At 45.8% G+C, this 14,732-nt stretch overlaps 1 protein-coding gene across 1 annotated transcript in view; it reads left to right on the top strand.

Moving 5' to 3' along the window:
• SLC27A1 (solute carrier family 27 (fatty acid transporter), member 1) overlaps positions 1 to 14,732 on the top strand; it is a 31,442-nt gene continuing 16,710 nt past the window's right edge. Inside the window, exon 1 of the mRNA XM_006898261.1 lies at positions 1 to 214. Coding sequence (XP_006898323.1) covers positions 48 to 214 — 167 coding nt within the window. The 5' untranslated portion in view covers positions 1 to 47. The remainder of the gene's footprint in view (positions 215 to 14,732) is intronic.

Genomic DNA, 14,732 nt, shown 5'->3' with positions numbered 1-14,732 from the left:
GGGCCGGGTGCCGGCGGCGCGGCCTGACCGCTCCTCTGCTCTGCAGGATGCGGTCTCCCGGTGCGGGCGCGGCCTCGGTGGCCTCGCTGGCGCTGCTGTGGCTGCTGGGACTGCCGTGGACATGGAGCGCGGCGGCGGCGCTCGGCGTGTACGTGGGCGGCGGCGGCTGGCGCTACCTGCGCATCGTCTGCAAGACCGCGAAGCGAGACCTCTTGTGAGTGGGGCAGACGCTGGGCCCGGGCTAGGGTCGAGGGATGATGGGGTTGCGCGTGGGCTGGGGGGAGAGGAAGTGTAGGGTACTGAGGGGTGACTTGGAGGGATCTGAGGGACTGTGGACGTGGCCAGGGATTGAGGACAGGTCTTTGGGGTTCTTTGAGGAATTGCAGAGGACAATCTGGGAGGATCATTTGAAGAAGGTTATTAGGTTCAAGGATGCTTGGGGCATTAAGGTTGCTTGGGAGAAGGTGGCTTGAGGAGCAGACTCTGGGAGGCAGTTTGGGAACTTGGGAGCAAGCAGGGGTTCTAATTAGTTAGGGCTGCTTGAGAAACTGGGGGTGGGGGGGATTGGGGATGGCCTAATGGTAATGAGTTGCACTGCCATGACAGGGACAGGTGGTTCAAGTGCACCAGCTGCTCCACAGAAAAATGATGGGCAGTCTCCTCTCCTGCTATTTACAGCCTCTGAAAACCCACTGGAGGGTTAGCTATGAGTAGATTTTGACTCGATAGCATACAACAAGAAAAGGGTCTCTTCAAGGACTCCTGGCAGTTATTAAAGAATTGCCTGGGAGTCTGTAAGGACTTTTAGGGGCTCTGAAGGGTCTGTACTCTCCACATGCTGCTTATTCCCAGGGTGGCACAAAGGTTTTGTGGTTGACTACTAATCTAAAGGCAGTTTGAATGTACCCAGCAGTATTGCAGAAGAAAGACCTGGCTCTCTGCTTCTGTAAAGATTACATTCAGGTAAATCCTTTGGAGCAGTTCTACTCTGTCTCATCTGGGGTCACCGTTGATCAATGTTGCCTTGGCAGCAGTGGGTTTGATTTTCCTTTTTTGCAAGACAGGGTGCTCTTGGAGAAGTTGAGGATCTTTGTGAAATGGGAGGGTCTCTATCCCAGAGCCTGTTTTCAGTGTCTGCAGGCTGACTTCTCTGGACGACTCTGGTGTCATGTTCCCGAATCTTTGGAGGATCTGAGGTGCCATCATGAGGCTTTCTCAGAGGAGCTGTTGGGGGTCCTCTTGGAGGGGCAGGAGATTTGAAAGAAGTGGAGAAAACATTGAAACTGTCAAAGATTTCATTTTACCTGGATCCACAATCAACACCTTTGGTACCAGCAGTCAAGAAATAAAAAGACATGTTGCATTAAGAAAATCCATTGTTAAAGACTTCTCCAAGGTATTAAGCAGCGATGTCAGTTTAAAAGAAAAGCTAAGGTGCATCTGATTCAAATCATGGTCTTTTCAATTACTTGCTGTGCGTATGAAACTTGGACAATGAATAAGGGTAACAGAAAAAGAATCAATGCTTTTGAATTGTACTGTTGAAGAGTACTGACTGTCCTATGTGCTGCCAAAAGTATAAACAAGTCTGTCTTACAGCAAGTGCAACCAGAACACATCTGAGAGGCAAGCATGGTGAAACTTTGTCTTACATATTTTGAGGATTCTATTAGAAAGGGGTTGGAAAGGCAGACGATCAGTGAAAGATAGGAATGCCCTTGATGAGATGGATCAACACAGTGACTGTAACAATGAGTTCAAGTATATCAGAGATGATGTGGATGGCACAAGATTGGGCAAGGTAGGGATACATTGTTTATAGGGTTGCTGTGAGTCATAGTTGACTTGATGACACCTAACAACAAAAACAACTTCAGAGAGGATCTCATTACAGCCCTACCTGTGATCACTCCCCTCAGTGCCCTCTGGGGCACCCTCTCCCTGAGGGGGACATTGAGCTTATTTTGAGGATAAGGAAACAAAGTCAGAGAAGAGCTGAAGTGTATGGAGTTGGGAGTCCCTCTGCAGGTTGATCCACCTGAAGTTTCTGGAACCTGAGCCACCTTTTCCATCTCTAGGGCCCCAGCCACTTCTGCTTATGTTGCCCCACTCCCTGTTTCTGACTTTCAAATCTGACTTTGTCCTCTATTCACAACACCCCCATCCTTGTCTCCTGGAAAAGAAAGAGTCCCTCACCTTGGTGCTCGGACCCTACCAGCCTGTCCCCTGTCCTTATCTCTCTCTCTCACTCCCCTCCACCATGCTTCCGTCTGACTTTCACCTATCGTGGTGTCATTCATTGGCTCCTCCCTCTGCTCAGCCTGTTCAAGTCTTCTTCTCTGTGATGTTGACACCCTTAGAGAACTGTTTCTGACATTCCTTCTCAGGACTCTCCCGTGGTCCCTGGACCATCCAGACCACATTCCTGGACCCTTCTCCCTCCCACCTTGCCTACTCCTCCAGCTGTGCAAACCTCCACCTGCTAAAACATATTTGGTCTCTTCTCCTGCCTCAGGGCCTTTGCACATGCTGTTATCTCTTTTTGCATCACTCTTGGCCATGCTCTTCATTTTCTTTGCCTTAACTGTCATGTCATCTATAGAGAGCCACTCACCTGACTTCTGTCAAGATCTTCAGTATCCCTCCTGCAAAATGGCCTTGCTAAGTGCCCCGATGAATGTTTTGCACTTGTGACCTAGTCAAGTCCACCCAATAACACAAGGGAATTATATGTCCGTAGAGTGCTAAAACTTGCTTGGACTTCTTCAGGATAACGACCTGGTCAACATAAAGCTGTGAGATGGAGGTCAGATATGCTTTCACTCTTCCAGCTATTTTACTACCTCTACTACAGTCATCTCGCTTATGCCCTCGGTGATACTTTACTTCTCTGCTAGGTTTAGTCATTCATTGCAATGGCCTCAACAAACCATGCTGCTTCTTGGTGTTAAGTGCTGTCAAATTGTTTGTGACTCATAGTGACCCTGCTCTATCCTGAGCCAACGTTATTGTCTCTGACACACCAATCTTCATTACCCCAGTCACTGAGTCAATCTATCCCATCCAGGGTCTTCCTCTTCTTGAACTGGTCCCTCTACCCTCCCAAGCCTGATGTCCCTCTCTAAGGACTGGTCCCTCCTTGCAACATGCCCAAGGTATCTCAGACAGAGCTTCAGAATTTTTACCTTCAAGGAGCAGCCTGGCTTCACCCTCTCTTGGATGAACCTGTTTGTTCTGCTAGAAGTCCATGGTATATTCAATACTCTTTTCTAGCACCACAGTTCAAAGGCATCAAATCTCCTTCTATCATTCCTAGTCATTGTCCAGCATTCTGATGCATAGCAAGTAATTGTGAGGACCATGGCCTGGATCAGGCACACCTTAATCTCCAGACTGACATTATTGCTTCTCAGTACTCTGGAGAGGTCCCTGGGCACAGATTTTCCCGATGCAATTCATTTTTTTATTTCCTGGCTGTTGGTACCAAGAATGTTGAATGTGGAGCCAAGCAAACTAAAACTGTTAACTATCTCAATGTCTTCACCATCTATCAGAATGCTGAGAATCTTCATTTTCTTGATGTTGAGCTTCAGTCCATATTGAAGGCTGCAGTTCTTGATCTTCTGCAGCAAATGCCTCAGGCCCTCCTCAGTTTCAGCAAGGAAGGTTATGTCATCTGCATAAACAGGTTGTTGATGAGACCTGATACCACATTCCTCCTCATAGAGCCCAGCCTCCCAGAGGATCTGTTCCACATACAGATTGAAAAGGTGTAGAGACAGGATGCATCCCTGGCATACACCTTTCCTGATTTTGAACCATTCAGTGTTTCCTTGCTCTGTTCTGATGACTGCCTCCTGATCCAAGTAAAAGTTTTGCGTAAGCACAATCAAGTGTTCTGGGATTCCCATTCTTCTCAGAGTGGGCAGTTTGTTTGTGATAGTTTGTTTTGTTGTGATCCACATAGTCAGTGAAACACTGTTAGACATTCCTCTGCTTTCAGCCAAGATCCATCTAACGTTAGCTATAATATTTCTAGCACCACGGCCTCTTTTCAACCCAGCCTGCACAGCTGGCAGCTCTCTGTTGATGTGCTGTCAGGAGGCAACAGGGTTACAACCTGGGATCAGGACCAGGAGGCTGCAGTGCAGGAAAAGGCTCAACAAGCTGCAATTCAGGATCAGGAAGCAGGTAGGCAAAGTCTGGGAGGCTTCCTGGAAGCAGAGAACACGTCTCTCCCTTCTTCAGTGCAGGATCCCCTTCTTTCGACCATGCATAACCCCAGCTGTGGAGGTCTCCTTTCAGGCCCCTCAGACCTTCTCTTGGTTACGCGAACCTCTGCTTGTGGGCTGTGCAAACTTCCTCTCACCTTTTCAAGACAGGTGCCTTTGAGCCGTGGTGCGTGCCCTCTCTCACTTGTACAGGTGACTTCAGCCTCTCTAGTATCGGCCTCCCACTGTTAATGGATCCAGCTCATAGCCAGCATAACAGGTTTGATCAGCGGTCTTAGTTGTGTTCCTGGCAGCAGATTCTGCCATCCCCACCAGCTCTACCCCAGGGTCCCTTCTAGGGACTGTGGCCACTGGCTTGGCCACCAGGCTTCTTCAGGCTGCTCCCAGTCTTAAATGTTATAGCCCTTGAGCCGTGCTACGACTTTTAGGAGGTTACTTACTTCTTTTTTCATGTCTTCTTGTCTCACTTGTTGCTTGCCCTTTTCTTCTTTTTGAAACCTCTCTGGAGTTGGCTGCATCTATAATACGCTCCTTGTCAATTTCAGGGCTTGGCCCTTCCAGCAGGACCACCAGCTGACTGAATCCCTTGCTGGATTATAGTCACTTCATGTTACCTAGTCTATAGTTACTTCTTCATTTGCATGTTGTTGTTGTTGTTAGGTGTTGCTGAGTCAGTTATGACTCATCATGACCTTATGAATAGCAGATCTGAAGCCTGTCCTATCCTGTGCTATCCTCACACTTTCTAACACACTAGAGCCCTTTGTGGCAGTCACTATGTCAGTTCACCTGGTCGAGGGTCTTTCTCTCCTTCACTGACCCTCCACCGTTCCAAGCATCATGTCCTTCTCCAAAGAGTAGCCCCTCCTGGCAACATTCCTGAAGTGTGTGAGGCAAAGCTTCATCATCCTTGCCTCCAAAGAGCACTCTAGCTGCGCCCTCTGCAAAGCGTATTTGTTCTTTTGGCCATCCATGGGATGTTCAGTGCTCTTCTCCAGCACCATAGTTAAAAGGCATCTATTCCTCTTCTGTCATCTCTATTCATTTTCCAGCTCTCAGATACACAGCAACTGATTGGAAGAACCATGGCCTGAATCAAATACACCTTACTCCTCAAACTGACATCATTACCCCTTAATAATTTGAAGAGGCCCCTAACTGCAGATTTTTCTAGTGCAGTGCATCTTATTTCCTGACTGCTAGTACCAAGGGTGTTAATTGTGGATCCAAGCAAGATGAAGTTGTTGACAGTTTGAATCTTTTCTCCATCAATCATGATGTTGTCTATCAGTCCAGTGGTAAGAATCTTTGTTTCCTTGATATTGGGATACAATCTGTATTGAAGGCTGCATTCTTTGATCTTCTGCAATGAATACTTCAAGTCCTTCTCACTTTCAGCAAGCAAGGTTGTATCATCTGCGTAATGCAGGTTATTGACGAGTCTCCCTTTGATCCCAATTCCACACTCCTCTTCAGAGTCTACCTTCTCAAACAATTTGCTCAGCATACAGATTGAATAGATATGGAGAGAAAATACGACTCTGACACACTCCTACTTTAAGCCATGCAGTGTTTCCCTGCTATGTTTGCACACAGCCTCCTAGTCCAGGTATAGGTTTCGCATGAGCACAATTAAGTACTCTGGGATTCCCATTCTTTTCAATGTCAGTCACAATTTGTTATGATCCACACAGTCAAACAAACACCTTTGCATAGCCAATAAAGTACAAATAGACATTCTTCTGGTATTCTCCACTTTCAGCCAGGATCCATCTGACATCCGCAATGATAACCCCAGTGCCCCAGCCTCTTCTAAATCCTGCATGGACTTCTAGCAGTTCTCTACCTATGTACTGTTCCAGCTGCTTTTGAATGATCTTCAGTAGTATTTTGCTTGCATATGCTACTAATGATAATGTTCGATAGTTTCCACATTCTGTTGGATCACCTTTCTTGGGAGTAGGAACAAATATGGACCTTTTCCAATCTGTTGGCCAGTCATCCTCCAAATTTCCTGGCATAGACTGGTGAGCACATCCAAGGTTGCATCTGTTAATTGAAACAAGTCAATTGATATCCCATCGATTCCTGGGACCTTATTTTTTTGCCAATGCCTTCAATGCAGTTTCCACCTCCTCTTTCATTACCATTGACTCTTGCTCATATGATACTTCCTGAAATTTTTCAGGGTCAATCAGTTCTTTTTGATACAGTGACTGTGTATTCCCTCCATCTTCTTTTGATGTTTTCTGGGTCATTCCATATATGGCCCATAGCATCTTTAAATATTGTGACTCGAGGTTTAAATCTGTTTTCAGTTCTCTCAGCTTGAGAAATGCAGAGCGAGTTCTTCCCTTTTTATTCTCCAGTTCCAGCTCTCTGCACATTCCATTATAATATTTTGTCCTCTCGAGCTGCCTTTTGAAATCTTCTGTTCAGCTCTTTTACTTCATCATGTTTTCCCTTTGTTTTGGCTTCTCAATGCCCTAATGCAGTTTTCCGAATCATCTCTAACATCCATTTTGGATTTTTTCTTTCTCTGTCTTTGTAATGACCTTTTGCTCTCTTCATGAATGATATCCTTGATAACATCCCACAAATCATCCAGTTTTTGGTCCTTGATGTTCAATGCCTCTAACATGCAATCATTTACATAGAAGATTGACAAGGCTCTGCAAGGGGTGTCCCAAGCACAGGGCAAGCAGTAGCCCAGGGCTAGGCTAAACATATCCAACATCCCTGTTAGTTCAAATGCACAAGTAGTTCTGAGGGAGATAGAGGAACAGTCTGCTCCTGTGCTGTTTACAGCCTCAGAAAGCCCTCTGGATCAACTGTGTGGCAGTTCCAATTTGATGGCAATGAGTTTTGAATTTTAGGAGATCAGGTTGTTTCCAGAGTGCCTAGGAATTGCTTTTCAATATGGACAAAATGAACAAATCTTTAAGAATAGAAAACTAGGTGAAAGGTAACTCTTTCGGGTTTAGGAAGGAAAATAAGCTGTTTTAGCAAAGAACAAAAGCAAAAGGCCACGTCCTTGTCACCAGTTCCTAGATGAGCAAACGAAGGCAGAGTGGGATTATATAACTTGTTTAAGATTCCCCAGGAGCAGGATTTGAACCAATGCAGAATAGTTCCAAATTGGCACGTAGTTACTATTGTTGTTAGGTGCTGTCAAGGCAACTATGTTACATAGCAACCCTATGAACAACAGATCTGCACCCTGCCTTTTCCTGTGCCATCCTCGCAATCTCTGCCATGCCCTGGTCCATTGTGAGAATCACTGTATCAATCCATTTTTGTTGAGGATCTTAATGTCTTTCTCTGACCCTCAACCTTTACGAGACTGATGTCTTTTTCCAAGGAGCAGCTCATCCTGACAACATGCCCAAAGTATGTATGTCAAGCGAAGCTTCACTGTCCTTGCCTCTAAGGAGCACCTGGTGGCATTTATTACAATACAGACTTGTTTGTTCTTTTGGTAGTCCACGAGATAGTCAGTTCTCTTCTCTACCGTTACAGTTCAAAGACATTGATTCTTTTTGTGTCATCTTGATTCATTGTTTAACTTTCAGATGCAGAGCAAGTAATTGAAAAGACCATGGCTTGAATCTCAGTTTTTAAACTGACATTGCTACTCTTTAATTCCTTGGAGAGGTCCTTAACAGCAAATTTTCCCATTGCAAGATGTCTTTTGATTTCTTTTTCTTTTTCTTGTTGCGTACCATCTAATCAGATCCAACTGGCACAGGAGGAGATTGCCCCTCCTTCTCCAGCGGAGCATCTCAAAGTTTCAAACCGCATGCCTTTGGGTTTGCAGTGCAGCTTCCTGCCACTAGGCCACCAGAGCTCCCTGTCTTTTGAGTTCTTGACTGCTGTTACCATGGATGTTAATTGTGGCTCCGAGTAAAATGAAGCTGTTGGCGAATTTAATCTTTCCCCCATCTGTCAGGATGGTCCAATGGTGGAGATTTTTGTTTTCTTAGTGTTGAGATGTAATCCATATTGAAGGCTATGGTCTTTGATCTTCTGCAGCAAGTGTTTCAAGTCATCTTCACTTTCAGTGAGCAAGGTTACTGTATCATCTGCAAAACGAAGGCTGTAGATCAGTCTTTCTAAATCAGCCACAAGCACTGTTTCATGTGATTTCATTCCTTGTGTCTACTTTCTTGCTTTTTCATTTTTTGGGGGGCTCTTTCCCTCCAGTAGAACTTGTACCTTTGGAGACCACATGCAGAGCCTTTATCCTTCTCATCATCACTGTGATTCTGCTCCTAGCACAGGGCAGAGCCCCTAGAAGGAACTTTCTCTCACTGAAAACTTTTTTTAAAAAAAAGTTTATTTTATATTGGTTTGCATGTGAAATTCACATACATTAAGTTTCACACTCACCTTCATTCACATTTTGTTTCATACAATCATTCCCATACTTAGTTTTATAAAATTAATTTCCATTGAATTATGCCCACCATTACCCCATTTTTAGGTCTCTGCTGGATCTTTATCATTTCCTTTACTCTTTTCTTCACTCAAAACTCTTTACTGTTCACTTGGAATCAACTCATGGCTGACCCTCTAGTGGGTTTTCAGAGGCTATAAATTGCATGGGAGGAGACTGCCCATCTTTCTCCAGAAGAGCAGCTGGTGGATTTGAACTGGCTTCCTTTGAGTTGGCAGCACAATTCCCTAACCACCAGGCCACAACAGGGAACGCATTTGCTTATTTTATAGAGAAAAAGCCTGCCCTACCTTTTTGGACTCCTCCTGTCCCCAGTCCCTCTGTCCAGCTTGCCTTCATACACCTGGGTGCATCTGTCTTCCATGAGATCTAGGCCAGGCAAGGGGGGTTTATTCCAAGTTCCTGACACATGGCTTAGCATACAATAACCATTATCAGTGACTGTCAAATCAATTCTAGCTCAGTGGCCCCAAGTGTGTCAGAAAAGAACTGTGTCCCACAGGGCTTTCCGTTTTGAAAATCAAAACACAGGCCTTTCTTCCAGGTTGTCTCTGGGTAGATTAACCTTTTGCTTAGCAGCTGTATGCATTACCCAGGGATGAATGAATCTCATTAACAAATGGTTCTTCTGCAGTAGGCAGCCTGATCCCCAGGACCCCATCTATTCTAATTCACACCCTTATGCAGTTCCTTTTCTTTTTTCTTGTATGTGGTAGGACCCCCTTCTGATAGCACCCTGCAAAAGTGAAGGGGTGGTCCTTGTGAGATTAAGTGAAAGACCAGCTTCCACCCAAGGTGGTGTGTCTTCCTCTCTGTGGGATGGCTTGCTGGGAGGGGTCATGACTGAACTGTGGCTTCCTAAAATGTGTCAGCTTGGCTGAACCATATTTCTTAATACTTTGGCAGTTATATGCCATTTAGCAGATGTAATGATGTTACCATCCTCCATGATGTGATCTGATGTGATCAGCCAGTTAGTTGTAAGGGCAGGACGGTGGGATGTAACACCCTTACTCAGGTTGTAGCTCTTGTCTAGCGTATGTGGAGTTTCCCTGGACTGTGGCCAGCATCATCTTTTTTATCTTACAAGTCATGAAAGTAGAGCAAAACAAGCATAGAAAGAGGGAACTACTCTCACCAAGAACAAAGAGCCAGGAGCAAAGTGCATCGTCTGGAACTGGGGGCCCTACACTGAGAACCTCCTAGACTCAGGAGTTGAGTGATGCCAAGATAACTTGGAGATCCCCAAGGAACGCTGAGCCCACAGATGTTGAGAAGAGAAAAGGTCCATCCTCTGGTGTGGTCAGAAAGGGAAAGCCTTAGAGCTGGTCCCCTGAATTTGGACTTCTAGCCTCCTAAGTGAAAGAACATAAATTTCTGTTTGTTAAAGCAATCCACTTGTGGTATATCTGATATAGCAGCACTGAATAGCCAAGACATGTGTGGAAGCTCCATAGAGTTTCTACTCGCTGATTTATTTTTTTGGAAGTAGATCACCAGGTCTTTCTTCCAAGGAGGACTCAAACCTCTAACCTTTTGGCTAGCAGCTGAGCACGTTTACTGTTTGCACCACTCAGGCCCTCTTCCATTATGTGGATTCTGATTCAGAGTGAGCCCCTGTCAGAGTTCCCAGGCTGTAAATCTTGACAGGGAGTCTGTTCAACTTTTCAACCTGGGAGCAACTGGTGGATTTGAACCACTCACCTTTTGGTCAGCAGCCAGATATGTTTCATACAACACCATCTGGGCTCCTTCAGGATGGAACACTACTTACCTAATTCCATTTTATAGGTGTGTGAACCAAGCACAGATAGGTGAGGTCATTTGCCCAGAGACACACAGCCAAGGAGAGGCAGGCTCTGGAATGAATTTAGTTATCCATCCATGATGGATGAGGGTAGCCGAAGGATGTTTTCAGAAAACATAGAGCATTCCACCCTGGGCCTCCTAACTCGTGGGTCTGCAGCATGAGATCTGTTTTTTGTCCCAGCGAATCCTCCTGTCCCAGAAGCTTGGGGCTGGGCGTGAAACAGGAGGGCGCTGGAGGAGCAGAGGGGTGAGGAGAGGCCCCGGAAGGACCTAGAAGCAGACAGTGGCCTCTTTGTCTGTAGGACGGGGGATGGCCGAGGCTGTTGCCAGGCAGGCTGCCCCAGCATGTACCGGGAATCAGGAATCGGCAGTGCAGCCTGACTGCCTGGCTAGCTGTGTAGGCGAACTCCTACTGGATGCTTTCTGGGGTCCGGGGGAGGGGACAGGATTCGACAGGTCAGGCTGGGGAGATACTCTTGGACCCACACCCTCCATTTCTGAATGTGGTCAGCTGAGTGCTCAGTTCCTGTTTAGAGGGTCAGTGAGAAAGAGGAAGATCCTTAACGAGTTGAACTGACATGGTGATTACAACAAGGGCTTAGGCACAGCAACAGTTGCAAGGCTGGTGGAGGACACGGCAGCGCCTTGTTCTGACTGGGAACCGACTGGAGCGAGGCACCTAACAACATTTCTTGTTCTTCCTGGAACTCTTTTTTTTAGAGTGCCTGAGCTCCGTTTGTTGAATGCCCGTTGGACCTACTAGTCTAGTTCTTAAAGGGTTTTTTCCCCCTTCTCTCCAATTTTTCCTGTCTTTTTGTTCTACTTTCTAAGATAGCTCTCTAAATATAACTTCTGACTCTACAGTTCCTGTTTCAACTTTTGCCTTCTGTGTGGTTGGTCTCAAATCCCAGCAGATTTTTCACTGTGGTGCTTTCAAAGCGCGGGTGTATAAACCCTGCATCACGTGAGTTTAGAAGTAGAGCTCTGTGTACCTTTGGAAGGCTATTAACTATAAATCATTAGAATTCTGTAAGTCATAAGGAAGTTATTTTTAAAAGTCCTCAACTTAGACATAGACAGAAGTGTATTCAAAGACTCAGATGAACAGTTGGCTCTGATAGAATCAGCCCTACATTGTTGTTGTTGTTGTTATGTGCCGTCGAGTCGCCTGCGACTCATAGCGACCCTATGTACAACAGCCCTAAACTCCGCTCTGTCCTGTGCCAGTCGCACTGTCTCTGACACTCCCATCCCAATTATCCCAGTCACTGAATCAATCCACCTCATAGAGGGCCTTCCTCTCCTGCGCCGTCCCTCCACCCTCCCAAGCATGATGTCCCTCTCCAAGGACCGGTCTCTCCTCACTATATGTCCAAAGTAAGTTAGACGGAGCCTCAGAATCCTTGCCTCCAAGGAGCCACCCGGTTTAACCCTCTCCAGGACAAATCTATTTGTTTTCCTAGCAGTCCATGGAATTCTCAGTACTCTTCTCCAGCACCACAGCTCAAAGGCATCAGTTCTCCTTCTATCCTCCTTGGTCATTGTTCAACTCTCTGATGCATAACAGGTGATTGCGAAGACTATGGCCTGTATCAGACGCACCTTAGTCTCCAGAGAGACACCACTGCTCTTCAGCACTTTGGAGAGGTCCCTAACAGCAGACTTTCCCATGGCAATGCGCCTTTTAATTTCCTGGCTGCTGGTGCCAAGACTGTTGACTATGGAGCCAAGCAAACTAAAGCTGTGTACAATCTCAATCTCTTCACCATCCATCCTGATGCTGCCGATTGGTCCAGTGGTGAGAATCTTTGTCTTCTTGACATTGAGCCTCAATCCATATTGTAGGCTGCAGTCCTTGACCCTCTGCAGCAGGCACTTCAGGTCCTCCTCAGTTTCAGCAAGCAGGGTTGTGTCATCCGCATAACGCAGATTGTTGATAAATCGTCCACCAATCCTGACCCCACATTTCTCCTCATAGAGCCCAGCCTCCCGGATAATCTGTTCTGCATATAGGTTGAAAAGGTATGGAGATAGGATGCATCCCTGGTGTACGCCCTTCCCAATTGTGAACCACGCAGTGTTCCCTTGCTCTGTTCTGACGACTGCGTATTCAAATACTCAGATGAACAGTTGGCTCTGATAGAATCAGCCCTACATAGGATCTTGAAAGGGAGCTCTGGTGGTAAGGAACTGCGCTGTGATCCCAAAGGTATGCAGTTCAAATCCATCAGCTGCTCCACAGGAAAAGGATGGGCAGTTTCTGCCTGTGTGATTAACTAACTCTGAAAACCTGCTGGAGGGTTAGCTATGGGCCAGTTCCAACTTGATGACACACAACAACACAGGATCCTCACGGAATTTTCCAGAATCTTTTTGTTTGCTTTCCCTTAAGACAGATGATTCACACAGTCATATGTGGATCAATACATTTGGTTACAGCAGTCAGAAGATCAGGAGATATATTGGGAAAGTCTATAGTCAAGGGACCTCTTCAAATTATTGAGGAATAAAGGTGTCACTTTGAGGAATAAGGTGCACCTGATTCAAGCTGTCATCTTTTCAGTCGCTTGCTATGCATCTGAGAGCTGGCCAATGATTAAGGATGACAGAGGAGGTTTGGTGCCTTTAAGATGTGGTGTTGGAGAAGAGCACAGATATGTCTTAGAAAAGGTGCAGCCACAGTGCTCCCTGGAGGCAAAGATGATAAAGCTTTGTCTCACATTCATTGTGCATGTTGCTAGGAGAGGATATTCCCTGGAGAGGTACTTCATGCTTGGGAAGGTGGAGGGACAGCAAAAGAGAGAAAGTTCCCCCCTTAACCAAGTGAATTGATAAAGTGAGCACAGCAGTGAGCTTGAGTGTGTCAGAGATTGTGAGGATGGCACAGGATGGACAGGGTTCAGGTATGTTGCTCGAGAAGGGACGCTGTGAATCATACACTACTTGGTGGCACCTAACAACAAAGACAGATGAAGACCATTAACTGTATTGAATTGACTTGACAGTGACTTTATTTGCAACCGAATGAACCATTGTGTGGTGCTGTGTCATCTTCCGCCTACAGGCTTATTCATTTGCACTGTTGCTGCTGCCCCCCCCCCTTTCATCTCACCAAGGGTCTACTTTGCCCTGTTTCACCGAACACAGTATCTTTCCCAGTGACTGCTCCCTCCAGCTGATGAGTTGAACAAGATTCTGCTGTGATCCTTGAAGTTTTTTTCAGCTAATTTTCAGAAATCCGTCACTACGGCCTTCCTTGCTAGTTGGTCGTAGCCTGGAAGCTTTGCTGAACCCTCTCCACCTCTGGTGACCTTGCTGGTATTTCATGTACTGTTGACATAGCTCCCAGCCTCACAACATGCCAGTTACCACAGCACAGCCAACGGACAGACCGCTGTGTTCCCTGAAAGCTCCTTTTTGTTTGTTTGTTTGTTTGTTTGTTTGGTCTTCTTGTTTGTTTTTGAAGATGAAAGTAAAGACAGTTCTATTAGAAAATATATCCCAGAGAGAGGAGGCATTCTCTGAAAGTAAAGAAATGGAGAAAGAACTGAAGCTCCTTTTAAATAGCGTTTTGTTCTTGCTTCAAGGAGCCTTGTTGCATAACAAAGAACAAGCAAATCTCTCTTGAGGGAAGTGCAACGAAAGTGCTTCTTAGAGGCAAGGATGGTGATAGTTCTTTCCCATAAATAGGGTAATTCGATACTGTGTGTGCTCTTTCATCCCGCAGCTTTGTATCCTGTAAGCTTTTGAGCTTCTTTGTGGAAGGTGTCTCAGTTCTTAGCATTGCTGTAACAGAAAGACCACAAGTGGGTGGCTGTAAAGAATAGAAAGTTATTTTCTTGTTCAGGAGGCAAGAAGTCTGAATTCACAGTGCTTCTAATTGAAAGGTCACTAGTTCCAGTCCACCAGCTGCCCCTTAGAAAATCAGCTATCTCCTCCTGTCAAGATTGGTCTCTGATTGGAGGGTCTCTGATTCAGAGGGCTGTCAGGACAATGGGTTGGATATTCTTGTTTAATGGATATGACAGACTTTTACATCCCCAAAGATAATGAGTTTATTGTTTTTCCACCTTTGCACAGTCCCTTTCCTGAAAGATTTCCCACTCTTTATTTTCATTTCCATCCTTCCTGCTGGAAGAAAGCCCCAGGGAATTTTCCTTATTTTAAAGGGAATCAGAAGCTCACCGCACACCAATGTGGTGGGGAAGTAAAAAAAAAAACAAACCTCGGCTTTT

Source organism: Elephantulus edwardii, unplaced genomic scaffold (genome assembly GCF_000299155.1).
Source record: "Elephantulus edwardii isolate Elephantulus edwardi_28Jun2011 unplaced genomic scaffold, EleEdw1.0 scaffold00226, whole genome shotgun sequence".
Lineage (NCBI taxonomy): Eukaryota > Metazoa > Chordata > Mammalia > Macroscelidea > Macroscelididae > Elephantulus > Elephantulus edwardii.
The sequence above is the reverse complement of the archived record's forward strand: the minus strand, read 5'-3'. Positions and strand labels throughout refer to the sequence as shown.